Source organism: Pan troglodytes, chromosome 3, assembly GCF_028858775.2.
Source record: "Pan troglodytes isolate AG18354 chromosome 3, NHGRI_mPanTro3-v2.0_pri, whole genome shotgun sequence".
Lineage (NCBI taxonomy): Eukaryota > Metazoa > Chordata > Mammalia > Primates > Hominidae > Pan > Pan troglodytes.
The window spans coordinates 8,380,597-8,397,161 of NC_072401.2; the positions used below are offsets into that span (position 1 = coordinate 8,380,597).

Consider the following 16,565-nt stretch of genomic DNA (forward strand, 5'->3'; position numbering starts at 1 on the left):
TGCTTTGAGTTGTCCCACTTTCTGGACCAAACCAATGTCAATCTTACATGTATTCTGATTGACGTCTCATGTCTTCCTGACATGTATAAAATCAAGCTGCACCCCAACACCTTGGGCGCCTGTTCTCAGGGTCACACGAGGGCTGTGTCATGGTCACTCATATTTGACTCAGAATGAATCTCTTCCAGTATTTTACAGTTTCACCCTTTCCGTGGACAGGTCCTTGTCCTGGGAGAGCTCCCATCCCCATGGTGCAGAAGGGGCAGCCATGCGATCAGGGCCACCTTCCAGGCTGCAGAGAATAGTGAGTGCTCCCTCGTCCCTACTGCAACCTTGCCTGGGGCCAGTTGCTCAGGGGTCGGCCTCTTGCTGAAGAGCAACCCTGAGGCAGGGATGGACTGGTTCCTGTGAGGGTCCTGGAGTCCCCCAGGAGCTGGCACAGAGGGGCTAGGACCGGGAGTCATTTCTCCTCTTGACTAGCAGGTAGCATTGAGAAGCTACTTCCACCTGGGTGTCGGGTTTCCAAAAACAAGTGAGGTTGATGCTGCCGGGAGCCGGCCAGGTCTGCCTGCCTTCTGCATATTCTCTCCTTAACTGCCTTGCACCTGACGGAACAACACAGAGCAGGAGGGCTCTCCCTCCCACCCCCAGGCCAGGAAGCGCCAGGCCCTCCGGGACAGTTAGCTCCAAGGGGACCGAGATGTGTATGAGAACCATTAGGCCGGGAGCCACGCCAGTCCCTGGACTCGGCGCTAAGAGGCCAGCCGCTCTCAGCCTGAGGCCAGCCGCTCTCAGCCTGCGCCGCCTCCCCCCTGTGTTGGCTAGAGGCCAACTAGCCCTCTGTTAAAAATAACTGCTTCAAAAGCAACTTCAAACAGAGCCCAGGAAACAAGGACGCCTGCACAGGCCCCCGAGCACAAGGACTCCTTCCTCCTCTGCTGGCAGCATCCGGTGGTTAAGTGACCCCTGCCTGCTAGGCCAGTGACCCGGAGGTCAGCACGGGCTGGCATCAGTGGGGACAGTGAAGCTGTTGCTGCCGCCTGGCCAGTCAGGCCTCCTGCAGGTCTCATGGCCGCTCCACAGTAGGGGTCAGAACCTGGGAGCTGGCGCCAGCCGCCCCCCACCCCGCCCTTGCGGGGACCTGGCTGTGGCCGCGGAGCTCCCTTTTCTAGCCCTGGTCAGTTTCAGTGTGGTAGGAGTTATTAAGAAATTATTTTAGGGGACGGGCGTGGTAGCTCACGCCTGTAATCCCAGCACTTTGGGAGGCCGAGGCGGGCGGATCCCGAGGTCAAGAGATTGAGACCATCCTGGTCAACATAATGAAACCCTGTCTCTACTAAAAAAAAAAAGAAAATACAAAAATTAGCTGGACGTGGTGGCGCGTGGCTGTAGTCCCAGCTACTTGGGAGGCTGCGGCTGAAGAATAGTTTGAATCTGGGAAGCAGAGGTTGCAGTGAGCTGAGATCACGCCACTGGCCACTGCACTTCAGCCTGAAGACAGAGCGAGACTCCGTCTCAAAAAAGAAAAGAAAAGAAAAGAAAAGAAATTATTTTAGGCAGATAGAAAGGAAAAGGGGTCCTTGGGCAGTTTTCGTTTTCAAAGCAGCTCTTAGAACCAGGCAGGCACCGTTTGGTATGCAAATGCAGGCCACTAGAAACTGGGTCCACCCAAACATGGCGATTCCTGTGGCCTTCTTGCCCTTGCCCCACATGTCCCTGGCAGCATGGCTGCCCCCACATATCCACATGTATGTGGAACATCAGGGCGCCCTGCATTTGCATATTAAAAGGCTAGGGTGGGAGGGCCAGCTTTTCCATGGGCTATGTGAATGACATGCCTGGTCAAACCGATCGCCTAAGCCCTATGCAAATCAGACACTGCCACCTCGAGCCCGTGTATATACCTGACTGGTATCCACCCCACTTGGGGTTCCCTGTCTTGGCTTTGGAGCCCCCCCTCCCTCTTTCTCTATACCAGGGAGCTTCTTCCTTCTGCCTTTCTTCTTTCTTGCCTATTAAACTCTCCGCTCTTTAAGACTACACCACGTGTGTCCGCGTTGTTTTTTCTAATTCTACTAGAGATGAAGACCCTGGTGTTTCTCCACTCATCGGAGCCACATCATCAGGAGACAGGGTGGTGTCCCCATGCACACATGCAAGCCACAGTGTGGTCTGGTGGCCTTGGCGTGAGAGGCTCCCTCACTCAGGTCCCTTCCACAGGCCTTTGGTGGGCATGGAAGGATCTCACAAATGGTGCGGGCCCTGTGGTCACTTCGGAGTCACACACCGTGGCTTGCTGAGGGAAGGGCTGCTGCCTTGCTCATCCCTGAGACCCAGGGCAGCCTCAGGGTAGCTTGTAGAATGAATCATGGACTGCAGCAGCTATTTGAGAGGACAACAAAGTTCACAATGTGCCAGCTAGCTGCTGCCATCCTGGCCAAGCTCACAGCGGGATTTCATCACATGACTCTTCTGCCACCGTGGAAGGCAGAAAAGGGCAGATTTCCCCTGGGTCCCCCTCCCTTGCCAAAAGCAGAGCCGCTAGGAGAGCATCAGGGACACAGGTGGGAAGCCAGGGCCCCTGCCTGCCCCTGTGCAAGCCTCCAGCCCTGCCTGCTCTGCTGGCCAGCAGGGGAGCTGGCCTTCCAGGAAGGGTCCAGATGCTGGGCATCCTGCAGCTTCGCTCAGACGGGCCTGCATCGGAATGCTGTCCTGAACCCCATCAGACACTCTGAATGCCCCACTTTGTTCCCTGCAGGCACAGCTGCTCAAACAAGAGCCCAGACCTGCTGCTACAGGACATCAGAGTCACTCAGGACCCCCAAGGTAGCCTGCTTGGTGGACTGGATAAGGTCTACGGGACACCCCACATTCGGGAGTAAGTGGGAGGCCAGGGGTTGCTGAGATCCGCAGCAGGATGAGGACATGGCCTGACCTGTGGGCCTTAGGGGTGTCCTCAGGTCCTGGACCACCAGCCAGATGGGGCCATAGACCACCCTTGGGTCACAGACCACCAGCCAGATGGGGACTGCCCCAAATCACTAAGCTAAAGGGAAAAGTCCAGCTGGAAACTGCTTGGGGCCAACCTGCCTCCCATTCTATTCAAAGTCACCCCTCTGCTCACTGAGATAAATGCAGATCTGATTGCCTCCTTTCAGAACTCAAAAGAATGTAATCACTTGTCTCCTATCTACCCATGACCTGGAAGCCCCCTCCACGCTTTGAGTCATCCTGCCTTTGCTTCAAGTTTTCCCGCCTTTCCAGACTGAACCAATGTTCATCTTGCATATGTTGATTGATGTCTCATGTCTGCCTAAAATGTATAAAACCAAACTGTGCTCTGACCACCTTGCACACATATCACCAGGACCTCCTGAGGCTGTGTCACGGGTGCACATCCTTAATCTTGGCAAAATAAACTTTCTAAATTAACTGAGACCTGTCTGGGATTTTCGGGGTTCACAGACATGAGGGGGGTCTTGGGGACTGTTTGGGCCCCCTAACACTGTAGTTGTTCTCAAATTTTCACGGCCATTGGAGTTCACCAAATGAGAGAAAAGCTCAGCAGGCCAGTCCACAAAGGCTCTTAGATGCCTCTTTACTATGTACACTCCAAAATTTGTGTGTTGGAAAGTTGGTGTCCTTTGTGACACTGTTGGAGGTGGGGCGTTTGGGAAGTGACTGTTCATGAGGGCTCTGCCTTCCTGAATGGACTGATGCCGTTACTGTGGGAGTGGGTTAGTTATCTCGGGAGTTTGGCCCCTTTTTCCTCTTTGTTCATGAGTTCTCGCCTTCTCTCCCCCTCCTGCCATGGGACGGCTCTCATCAGATGCCGCACCCTGCTCCTGGATTTCCCCACCTCCAGAACCATGAGCTGAATTAACTTCTTTTTACGTAGATTACCTTGCCTGTGGTATTCTGTGATATCAACAGAAAACAAAGATGCCCTTGTTCCATCTGTATTATTGCTCACCAGTCTACTTGTTTACCCTCCCCACCTCCTAAGCCTGGCCGCCCCCATCCTGCAGCCTGTGGGACTGGACAATGAGCCTGTAGAATCTGGTCAGTGTCCTCTTAACTGTATAAAGATGGTGCAGGAGCAGTGAAGGGTACATCAGAGACACCAGTGAATGCCACCAACCTTGTTTCTGTCTTCAGTTCTGGCTGCTTGTCGACACGCCGGATGCCAGATGGAGGAACCTGTTGACAAATTCCCAAGAGGGAAATGATTAGAGTTATTTCCCATGTTGCAGGGGCCTGTGTGGAAATGCAGAGGAGGGAGCTGGTCCATGCACAGACGTGCACTCGGACTCCACCCTCCAAGCGGCCCTGAGCATCCTCTCTGTGCTGGAGTTAGTGCCGGGCAGGGGGTACCCAGATCACAGTCCCCGCCCCTCAGGGGCTCACAGCCCAGTTGTGGGACGGAGGCAGGAAACAAACAGGGAAATGGCTGCTGTGCACTAACTGCTCCCACAGGAGGAGGCATAGGGTCTTGAGGAACCTGGGGGGCAGTTGGAAGATTCTTCTCTGAGGAGGGGGTATTTGAAGGGGTTTCAAGTCCCTGCCTAGGATGTAGGATTGGCTGCCTGCATGTTGAGGGCAATGGCTGGGCCCACCTGCAGAGACAGCTGGTGCTGCAACCTGGGTGGGAGCCAGCCTTGGGGAGGAGGACTTGCAGGGCAGGGCTCTAAGCTGAGAGGTAGGAAGAGAGAACCTCAGCTGGGAAGTGGGCCTGCTCCTTAGGGTATGGGGTGAAGAACAGGTGTGTTCGGTGGGAGCTGGGCACAAGGCTCAAACACCGGCCCCACCCTGTTACTAATTTACTCAGTCTCTGTGGCTTCTTGTGTCTCAGTTTCTCTAGCTGTCAGTTCTGCCCAGTCACCCATGTCAACAGCCACTACCATCAACATAACAAGGCCACCCGGCACCAAGTGCCCCCAGCATCCCTGGCACTCTGGTCTCTACTAATTCAACCTCAAACTACCCCAAGTCTTTGTTTTTGTTTTTTTTTTTTCCACCTAAGAATAGAGCTAATAAGAATTCTACCTTGTCAGGTCACTGGGTGAATTTAATAAAATCAAGCAGAGGTAATAAAGTATCAGAAAAGTGCTTTGTGAGTTGCTGCATACAAATGTTAGTTGTATTAGTGCGATCCTTCTTGTGCATGGGGGACTCAGTGAATGTCAACTCTCTCTGCCCACCTTCCCATCCTTCAGGATCTGGGGCACTTGCTCCTCCTGGGGCCTCCCTGAACCTCAGCCTGACCTGCCGCTCCCTGTGATGGGCTGGCACTGTGCTCACACACCCAGCCTGACCTGCCTCCCCCTGCGATGGGCTGGCACTGCACTCACACACCCAGCCTGACCCGCCACTCCCTGCGATGGGCTGGCACTGCACTCACACATCCAGCCTGACCCGCCACTCCCTGTGATGGGCTGGCACTGCACTCACACACCCTCTGCTAGGTGCATGGCTGTGTCTCCATCTCTCACCCTTTGCTCCCACGAAGGTGAGGGCTGTGGCTGACTTGTGTATCCCACAAAAAAGCCACACAGGCTAGCACATGGTAGGGGCTGAAAAGTGTGTGTGGAATGAGGGAACTTATCCCATCTCCTGCCTGCAAAGCCCTCTGGGTCATGTGGATTTCATGGCGGCTCGTTTCTAGGGACATAGCAGCAACTCGAAGCTCTGAGAGATGGTGATTGGACTACATGTGTGTGTGAGTGCATAGAAAACATTTCTTGTTTATAAATTAAAAATAAATTATGACCATAAAAGTAATAGGGCTGGGCGTGGTGGCTCACGCTTGTAATCCCAGCACTTCGGGAGGCCAAGGTGGGTGGATCACTCGAGGTCAGGAGTTTAAGACCAGCCTGGCCAACATGGTGAAACCCCATCTCTATCAAAAATAGAAAAATTAGCCAGGTGTTGTGGTGGCTACCTGTAGTCCCAGCTACTCGGGAGGCTGAGGCAGGAGAATCACTTGAACTTGGGAGGCAGAGGTTGCAGTGAGCTGAGATCGCACCATTGCATTCCAGCCTGGGTAACAGAGCAAGACTCTGTCTCAAAAAAAAAAAAAAAAAAAAAAAAAGTAACAGATGTCTCTTATTAAAAATTATAGAAACCTTAAAAAATGTAAATGAAATTAAAATCATTTCTAATCTCTCACCCACTTTTTGTTGGCTGCCTTATAGTATAGGTGTACCTACAAATGGAAGGGGTTCAGTGTACATACACAGTTTCTTCTTTCTTTCTTTTTTTTTTTTTTGAGACAGGGTCTCACTCTGCTACGCAGCATGGCAGTGGTGCAAATATAGCTCACTGCAGCCCCCACCTCTTGGGCTCAAGCAATCCTCCTGCCTCAGCCTCCCAAGTAACTGGGACTACAGAAGCATAGCACCATGCCCAGCTAATTTTTCATTTTTTTGTAGAGATGGGGTCTCACTATGTTGACTAGGCTGGTCTCAAACTCCTGGGCTCAAGCAATCTGCCTGCCTTGGCCTCCCAAAGTGCTGGGATTACAGGCATGAGCCACCACACCCAGGCTACAGACACAATTTCATATCCTACATATTTGCTTAAAAATGTCTTGAACAGGCCGGGTGCTGTGACTCACACCTGTAATCCCAGCACTTTGGGAGGCTGAGGCAGGCGGATCACGAGGTCAGGAGATCGAGACCATCCTGGCTAACATGGTGAAACCCCGTCTCTACTAAAAATACAAAAAATTAGCTGGGCATGGTGGCGGGCGCCTGTAGTCCCAGCTACTCGGGAGGCTGAGGCAGGAGAATGGCGTGAACTTGGGAGGCGGAGCTTGCAGTGAGCCAAGATCGCACCACTGCACTCCAGCCTGGGCGACAGAGCGAAACTCCGTCTCAAAAAAAAAAAAAAAAAAAAAAAAAAAGTCTTGAACATTTCTCAGTTAATTAAATTAAATATCAAAACATGCAACTTTAAGGGCTATACAATGTGGACAGATAAGAATTTTATCTCTCTACTCCTCTCCTGATCTTTCTTTTTTCTTTCCTTTTCTTTTCTTTCTTTCTTTCTTTTTTTTTTTTTTTTTAAGACAGAGTCTCACTCTGTTGTCCAGGCTGGAGTGCAGTTATGCAATCTCAGCTCACTGCAACCTCTGCCTCCCAGGTTCAAGAGACTCTCATGCCTCAGCCTTCTGAGTAGCTGGGATTACAGGCATGCGCCACCACACCCAGTTTTAGTAGAGGTGGGGTTTCGCCATGTTGGCCAGGCTGGTCTTGAACTTCCAACCTCGGGTGATCCATCCACCTCGGCCTCCAAAAGTGCTGGAATTACAGGCATGAGCCACTGCACCTGGCCTCCTCTTTTGATCTTTCTAACGTTTTATTTATTTCTAAATGACATTGCAGGGGCTCCACTGCACACAACTGGCACATACTTCCTAGAAATGGAGTCTTGGCTCAAAGAGTGGGGTCATGTTTAGGGCTCTTGAGATTTTTCTGTCAATTTCCCAATTTTCGCCCCTACTAGCTGCATAAGAGGCCTGTGTCCTTGACTTCTCACCAACATGGGGCTCACACTTCCTTTTTATCTTTTCACCCCAGTGGGAAAAAGGAGTATCTCATTATTTTAATACGGGCATCTTAACAATTAGGAGGATCTAATGCCCCACCCCATGTTTATGGGAAAGTCCACGGCAGGAACGGTGGTGGCATTGCGGGGGTTGGCCTGCCTCATCGCCCCGGAGACCGTGGGGGTCGCTGGGGCCCACGCTTTTCAGAGCCTTTATTGCAGCAGGATTTGCCAGCCAAATAACATCTGCATGGAGCCCCGACATCCCTGGAGGCCACACAGAGGGTCTCAGGATGACCAGGCAGGGTGGGTGCCCCAAGGAGGCCTGTGCCAGGGAGCAGAGCCTCAAAGCCACACAGGTGGTCAGACCTGTCATGATTCAGACTGAGAAATCCAAGTTAGGAGAGGGGATGGGCCTGGGTTTGACATCCCACAGAACCTCACAGCAGAAGCGGGGGCTGGCCTCAGGCCAGTCCTGAAGGGCGCCTTTGTTCCTGAGATGAGGTTACCCTTGATGTGAACTCGTGTCCCCGAGCTGCTGTCCCAAGGCCATTGTGCTCAGTGTCCACCGTGCCCCACTGTCTAAGGGTGCCCTTTACTGTGGGGGCCAAACCCCATGCAGAGCAAGGCCCCTGCCCAGACAGCCTGGCACTGCTGGGACGGTCCCAAAGGACCCTTTGACGGGCTCTCGAGCAGAGACTCAAGGAACAGGCGACACCGGGGACGAGGCTGTCCTGTCTGACATCACCCCACTGGGTTCGGCCTGAGAAAGGCAGGCCTGTGTGATCCACGGCCCTGTGACAATGGCCGCATGAGATCATTCAACAGCCCGCAGGCACCTGCACGGCAGACGCTCTGACAGCAGCTCTCCCAGACCTGGCCGGGCCCAGCTGGCCTCTGGGAGCACTGGTGACAGAGAATCTTCAAAAGGGAGCTGTGACTAAAGAGATGAGGTCTCAATAGCAGACCTGTCCTCGCCGGGGCCCCTATGCCCCGTCCAATCCATCATCAAGTCTGGGGGCTGCACTCCAGCACACGGCCCCTGTCCCACCAGTGCTCGCTGGGACCAGGCCCTTGGGTCAGGCTCCTCTGAACCCTCTTCTCAATTAGGCCTCGAACTTTGCCCAGGTCTCCACCATCACCCTCCCAACCCATCCAGTCTTAGGCCTGCCTGGCCCAGTTTCAGCGAGAATACTGCAAAATCAGTCTGGCAGGAATCCCCCGGCCTAGAAGCCTAATCTCCCTCCACTTCTGATTGAGTTCCTCATCCCGTCTTTGATGACTCAGTCCTTAGCCTGTCTTCGGCAACCATCTCATGGGGTCAGTTCAGCAAGAAGCCCAGTACCTCGAGCGACTTTCCACCTGCTGCCCCAAACCTGCTCATTGGCTGCAACCCCCACTGTCTGCCATATTCAAAATCTCACCCCCTCTCTCGTCCATTGCGATGGTCCTGACTCCTGTTGGGAAGAGTCTTCCTTACTGGTTTTAATGAGTGCCACAATAATTTTCTTTAGCAGGGAGTGCTCAGGGAATGAATAAGCAATACATAGCGGGGTGGTCAGAGTGATAAGATGAAGCATAACTCTAGGTGCCTGTCTGCAAGGACAGTGATGGGGCTCAGAACATGCCACCCCAAACAGGACTAGCAGGCCAGAATTTGCTGCCCCTGACATGCCCCTCTGGCATAAGGGTTATTTTGAGTTGATTACTGGGGGAAACAGCAGACTCAGAAAAGCATTGAAAACCAAGCAGAAGTGACCATTTTGTAAGGGGAACTGAGATCTCCAAAGGAAACCTCCAACTCTAACGGTGTCTCCTCTCTGCACCAGGAAGATGAGGATGGCCCGAAGTCCCCGGGTCTCTTCTCAGTGGAGAAGGCACACAGCACTCCTCCCCCTTGCCTAAGGTGCCCCCTGCCCCCCCAGCCCCCCACTTGACATAACTATGCCTCCCCACACCTTTCTTCTTTGTTGTAGGGGATGCCGTTGTCTCAGCCTGAGGTCAAAACTGCCTCTTTGATGGCCGGGGCATGGTGGATCATACCTGTAATCTCAGCACTTTGGGAGGCCGAGGCGGGCAGATTGCCTGAGGTCAGGAGTTTGAGACTAGCCTGACCAACATGGTGAAACCCCAACTGTACTAAAAATACAAAAAAAATTAGCCGGGTATGGTGGTGCATGCCTGTAATCCCAGCTACTTGGAAGGCTGAGGCAGGAGAATTGCTTGAACCCAGGAGGTGGAGGTTGCAGTGAGCCAAGATCTTGCCACTGCACTTCCAGCCTGGGCAACAGAGCAAGACTCTGTTTCAAAAAAAAAAAAAAAACCCAAAAAAACCTCAAAGCTGCCTCTTGGAGATCTGCCCCTGCGTGTCCTGTGTGTCCTCATTTCTCTGGGCCACCCTTTGCACGTACACAAGGTGCACATGTTAATAAGCTTCTGTTCATCCTTATCTTGTTAATCTGTCTTGTTACAGGGATCTGTCCCAACTAAGACCTATAAAAGGTTGAAAATTGTGTTTCTTCCCCTTATAAGAGTCATTGTCTCCCTCCTCCCCTGCCACTGGATACCTGCATTGTGAAGGTATAAAGGGTAGCCGAATGCCGCCAACAGAAGCTTAATTTAATTGTGAAAATGAGAAGCTATGAGCTAAAAAGGTTAATCTGGGAGGAGGAGAGACGACCAGTCCTCAAGTCTCGCCCTTTCTTCAGGTCTGGCAGCCCACAGGACACCCCGCCTTTGTGATGACACTGATTTTTAATGGTGAGTGGGCCTGCGGCATTTCCCATGGGGCCTGTTAGAAGTCCGCTACATTTTCCTCCAAATCCTCCTTTCATCAATGCTCTGTGGGGCTGGCTCTTCCCTTGCTCCTGGAAGAAAGCCTCGGCTGCTGCCAGTGGCCCTCAGTACCTCATTACCAACCTCCTTTGTGGACAGAGGGGTTGCAGCAGGCTGGGGTGGCTGGGGCGGGAAACACCTAAAACTCCTAACTTGGACTCCCTGAGCTGGGGCGGCTTTCTAGAAGGGGCCTAAAGTGGCGACGGATGTGATCAGGCCTTATTTGTTTAAGCTTTGCTACTTGGAGCCAAATAGCCAGCACTTCTGGGTGCTGGTCTTTGGCTCGGCCCTTTTCCTTTCTTGCTGGTCTCGGGCTCGCTGAGATCATTGGACAGACAAGGCAGGCTGACGAGGCTGGCCTGGCACGTGCCACCGCCCTGCCCTGCCGGCTCCCTGCTGTGGCTGGGCTGCTCGTGACCTAGCGAGATGACACTGTCACCAACCTGTTCACACCCAGCATGTGTGTGGACCTCGAAGAGGGTAGTTCCTTGCTCTAGGGGACCAAACAACACATTTTAATTTGTACCTTGAAGATACATCTCTTCGCCTTCTGCAAACATCTGGCCGCACCTGACACATAGCGCGCAGGAAGGGTGGTAGTGCTTCTCTCCGGCCTGTAAGAAAAGCACAAAGCAGAATGTTTCTACTAAAGCCAGAAAGGTCGGCTGGGTCCCAGCGCCCGGCATGGATACAGCATGCCCTGCGCACAGGTACTCAGGGGATACTGGAAGGGCCAGCCCCCACCATCGGGACCCAAGACCCCTGAGCAGAGCCCAGACCCAGGGGGTGCCCCCGGGCTGTCCAAGGCGCCCTGTGGGGAGGCAGGGGGAGACCTGGCTGCACTTGCCCAGCCTGCAGGAGCCCAGTGTGCAGCTCCCTGCCGGGGTAGTCCAGGAGGGGTCAGCCTCCTTTACCAGGCGGCATCCAGAGAGAGGTCTTGGTATTTCCAGAGGGAGCGGGAGGGACAGGAGGAGGAAGAAAAGGGGAGAGGGCGGGGAGGGAAAGATAATATGATTTCCCCAGGTGCAAGAATTAGGGGAGTGGGTGAAAAAGGATGAATACTTTCCTTTTCATATCTCTGTATTGCTCAGTATGTTCAATGAGCATTTTGTTTTTATCATTCTTGAAGTTTATTAAATTAGACTACAAATGCTAATACTGAAATAACCCAAACAAATCACATTGCCTGGTTTGGCTTGCTTTTGCCTGGAGCAAAAAAAAAAAAAAAAAAAAAAAAAATCACCCCGAAATGCTCCCTTTACCCCCACGTTCCAGCACACACTTCCTACCCTGAGGGCACGGCGGGTGCAGCCTATTGCTAAATGTGGATGCTAAATCCCCGTGGCTCATTCTTTCCTAAAACGGGAAGAAGTTTCCTAATCCCTACCTACATCTGAATTTGTAATAACCAGTTTCCTGAATCAGTAAGTAAAGGGCTGAAATGTCATTTTGAGCATCCCGTTTTCCCTGTCCTGTGCCTTCCCTAGGATGAAAACAGCCCCGAGATGGCCCCTGTGTATTGGGAGGAAGAGCCCAGAGCAGGCTTTTCTCCTGCGCAGAGCCTGGTGTGGCCTCCTCTGCCAACCTCCGGGCCAGGTGATAAGGCCGTGAATCTTCCAGCAAAGGGGCTCTTCCCGCAGGTGAGGAGGTTGACTTCAGTCCTGCCCAGGACTGAAGGCACCAGGGCCCAGGCCTCGGCACCAGCTGTCCCCTCCACTGGAGCAGCCCTCCCACACTCCCACCCCTGCCACCCTGACTGCTATCTCATCCCACCTGCCACCTCCGCTCGGGAGCTTTCTCTGAACCCTTCCCCAATCTGGGCATTCACAGCCCCATTTCCACACTGTTCGGGGATTACTTGGGTGTATTCTTCCCCACTAGACGGCCAGTCTCTCAAGCGCAGGGCCTGGCACCTGGGCCACGTCAGGGAGCACCAGGTGCAGGGATCTCTCTGGATAGCAGGTCACACCACAGCATCTGGCCCCAGAATGTGGGTGAAACAATCATTTCGCTGATCACAATTATTCAAATGCCCAGTGGTCTGGGTAGCACTCTTTTTTTTTTTTTTTTGAGATGGAGTCTCACTCTGTCACCCTGGCTGGATGGAGTGCAGTGGCGCAATCTTCGATCACTGCAAGCTCTGCCTCCCAGGTTCACACCATTCTCCTGCCTCAGTCTCCGAGTAGCTGGGACTACAGACCCCCACCACCACGCCTGGCTAATTTTTTTGTATTTTTAGTAGAGACGGGGTTTCACTGTGTTAGCCAGGATGGTCTCGATCTCCTGACCTTGTGATCCTCCCGCCTCAGCCTCCCAAAGTGTTGGGATTACAGGCATGAGCCACCACGCCCGGCCTGGTCTGAGTAGCACTCTTAAGTGTAAATCAGAGATTGAGACAGCTCTGTATTTTTAAAAATAAAAGTCACCAGGTATCAATGTCACAGTTGTCAACTGCTGGCTCACTGCATTCATAATGAGTATTCCTGAGTTTGTGGCCTGTGACCTGTCCTCACACCTGCTTAAATCCAGGTGCCCCCACTTCACACTGACTTCCTCTAACAGCAGGAGTTCTGTGACAGCCACAGGGGACAGACAGCAACCCTGCAGGGCAAACAAACCCTGCTGTCTACACAGCATGTCTACATGGCACATCCACATGTGAATCAAGGGAGAACACTGCTGGGACAGTTTCTTTTTTTTGAGACAGAGTCTCGCTCTGTTGCCCAGGCCGGAGTGCAGTGGTGCAATCTCAGCTCACTGCAACCTCTGCCTCCCGGGTTCAAGTGATTCTCCTGCCTCAGCCTCCCGAGTACCTGGGACTGCAGGCACACGCCACCACGCCCAGCTAATTTTTGTATTTTTAGTAGAGATGGGGTTTCACCATTGTTGGCCAGGATGGTCTCAATCTCTTGACCTTGTGATCTGCCCCCCTTGGCCTCCCAAAGTGCTGAGATTATAGGCATGAGCCACCGTGTCCAGCCTTCTGGGACAGTTTCTAAGACGATGGGCTTGAGCCCTCCACAGCAGCAGTGTCTATGGTCTCCACAGCTCGTGCCAAGAAGCTTGTTACACACATTAACTTGTCAAGTCCTTGCAGCAGTGCTATGGGTATATTATTACTCTCACTGACCATAACAGGCCCAGAGAGGTGGAAGAGCTTGAGCAAGGTCACACAGCAGCAGGTGGTAGAGCTGCGGTGACAGTCCAGGAGCCTGGCCCCCGAGTGCAGAGCTTAAGCCCATGCCCAGGCCTGGCAGTCACTCAACCCCCAGCCTGGCTGTCCGCAAGTCCTGGTACAGATCTCAGGTCTGGGGTGTGCACCCCCTGCTCACATGCTCACTGCTACGGCTTGAATGTTTGTCCCCGTTAGATACAGTTAGGTTCCCTCTTCAAACAGCTTATCCAGTTTCCCCATTCTCTGTACTATAATTCCAAATACCCCCCTTGCCTTTGCTGTGCCCCAACTTGTCTGAATAAGCCTAGGCATGCCTGAACTTGCTACAGCCCCAGTCCACATTCCTTTCGTTACCAGGGAATAAGTTACCTTCCTAGTCACTCCATAAATGACCCCCTTTCTCTCTCTTCTCACCTCCCTTACATGCCTACCTTATCTAAGAAAGTTTAAATGTTTAGCCCATTGGGACTAGTTTAGACTGTGCAGTCCAATCCTAGCCAATAGAGGAAAGACACAGAAGCAGAAGCTGCGTTAGAGATAATAAAAACCCTGATTTCCTTTGTTCTGTGTGCTCTCGCCATTGCTCCACAAGCGAGACATGCTCTTCTGCAGAAATAAATTTGCCTTGCTGAGAAATCCTTTGTCCTTTGTCCAGTGCTCATTCTTCTTTGTGGCACCGAGCATTTGTTTTCAACATCCCCTTCAAAACTCATGTTGAAATCTAATCACCAGTGTGGCAGTATTGAGAGGGGGGCCCTTAAGAGGGGAGCAGACCGTGAAGGTCCTGCCATCAGGACGGACTGATCCATTCATGGATTAACAGGCCATCATGGGAGCAGGACGGGTGGCTCTGAAGACAGGAGGAAAGCTCTGAGCCAGCCAGCATGCTCGGCCCCTCACCATGGGACTCTGCAGAAAGTTCCCAACAGCCACAGGATGTGCCCCCTTCACACTGGACTTCGCAGCCTCCATCACTTTAGGAAATCCATCCTTTTCTTTATAAATTCCCCAGGAGTTTCAGGTATTCTGTTACATGTCACAGGAGTGAACTAACACACACCGCGCCCTCGTGTCCTGAACGAACAACATGGAGGATGCTGGTGAACTGATCCAAGCCAAGAAGTCGGACACAAGAGAACAGGCCCCAGGTTTAGGATGTTCAAAACCAGGCAAAGTGATCTACATGGCTATGGTGCCCTTGGGGACTCACGGGGGAGGCTGGGGCACCAGACCTGTTCTCTTTCTTGACTCGGTACTGGTTCCATGGGTGTGTCCAGTTTGTAAAAATGTACCAAGATGCACAGGTATAATTCATGCACCCCTCTGTGTGTATTAAATGCCAACAAAGCAAAGACCTAAACGCAAGAGCTAAAACTGAAAAACGATTAGAAGAAAACATGCTGTTAAGAGGACAGGTGCAGTGGCTCACACCTGTAATCCAAGTGCTCTCAGAGGTCGAGGCAAGAGGATCACTTGAGGCCAGGAGTTCAAGACCAGCCTGGGCAACACAGTGAGACATGGTCTCTACAAAAAAAATTGAAAAATTAGCCAGGCATGGTGGCTTGCGCCTGTAGTCCCAGCTACTCAGGAGGCTGAGGTGGGAGGATACTTTGAGCTCAGGAGCTCTAAGTTACAGTGAGCTCTGATCATGCCACTGCACTCCAGCCTGGATGACAGAGTGAAACCCAGACTCTTACAGAAATGTTTTAAAAAGGTGGGCAAAGGACCTGAATAGACACTTCTTCAATGAAAATATACAAATGGCCAACTGGTACATGAAAAGATGCTCAACATCCTTGTCATTTAGAAATTGCAAATCAAAACCATAGGAGACACCACTTCATACCCATGAGGGTAGCTACAATAATAACAACACAGAAAGGAAAAGAAAAGGTGTTGGTGAGGATGTCAAGACACAGGAGCCCTCGTGCGCTGCTGATGGAAACACAAAATGGTGCAGCTACTGTGGAAGACAGTGTGTTAGTTTCTCAAGAAGTTAAACACAGAATTACCAGGAGCCAGGAAATTCACTCTTTGGCATTTAAAGAAAAAGAAGAGAAAAGAACAGGAGAAATGAAAACTTGGCTGGGCACAGTGGCTCAAGCCTGTAATCCCAGCACTTTGGAAGGCTAAGATGGGCAGATCACCTGAGGTCAGGAGTTTGAGACCAGCCTGACCAACATGGCGAAACGCCATCTCTACTAAAAATACAAAAATTAGCCAGGCTTGGTGGCAGGTGCCTGTAATCCCAGCTACTCAGGAGGCTAAGACAGGAGAATTGCTTGAACTTGGGAGGTGGAGGTTGCAGTGAGCTGAGATCGTGCCACTGTACTCCAGCCTAAGCAACAGTGCAAGACTCCAGAAAGAAGGAAAGAAAGGAAGGAAAGAAGGGAATGGAAGGGAAGGAAAGGGAAGGGATGGGAGGGGAGGGCAGGGGAGGGGAGGGAAAAAGGAGGGAGGGAGGGGGCCGGGCGCGGTGGCTCATGCCCGTAATCCCAGCACTTTGGGAGGCCGAGGAGGGCGGATCATGAGGTCAGGAGATGGAGACCATCCTGGCTAACATGGTGAAACCCTGTCTCTACTAAAAAAAATTACAAAAAATTAGCTGGGCATGTTGGCAGGTGTCTGTAGTCCCAGCTAATCGGGAGGCTGAGGCAGGAGAATGGCGTGAACCTGGGAGGCAGAGCTTGCAGCGAGCCGAGACAGTGCCAGTGCACTCCAGCCTGGGCAACAGAGAGAGACTATGTCTCAAAAAAAAAAAAAAGAAAAAAGAAAGGAGGGAGGGAGAGAGGGAGGGAGGGAAGGAAGGAAGGAAGAGAGGAAGGAAGGAAGGAAGGAAGGAAGGAAGGAAGGAAAGAAGGAAGGAAGGAAGGAAGGAAGGAAGGGAGGGGTGGTTCCACACAAAAACCGGTACATGATGTTCACAGCAGCATTCTATATAACAGCCAAAGGATAGAAACAGCCCCGGTGTCCATCATGGATGAAGAAATAGTGGCGTATCTATGCC

At 52.2% G+C, this 16,565-nt stretch overlaps 1 protein-coding gene across 19 annotated transcripts in view; it reads right to left on the minus strand.

Annotated features, from left to right (window-relative positions):
• The window catches only part of ABLIM2 (actin binding LIM protein family member 2), a 193,398-nt gene that overhangs the window by 84,324 nt on the left and 92,509 nt on the right, over nucleotides 1-16,565 (minus strand). For all 19 annotated transcript variants that reach the window (XR_010156438.1, XR_010156426.1, XR_010156436.1 and 16 more), the window contains exons 7-8: nucleotides 10,910-10,997; nucleotides 4,142-4,200 (exon numbers count right to left, since the gene is read on the minus strand). Coding sequence is in view for 2 of the 19 variants with exons in the window: in XM_003310247.6 (XP_003310295.1) it covers nucleotides 4,142-4,200; nucleotides 10,910-10,997 (147 nt within the window). In the remaining 17 variants the exon portion in view is untranslated. The remainder of the gene's footprint in view (nucleotides 1-4,141; nucleotides 4,201-10,909; nucleotides 10,998-16,565) is intronic.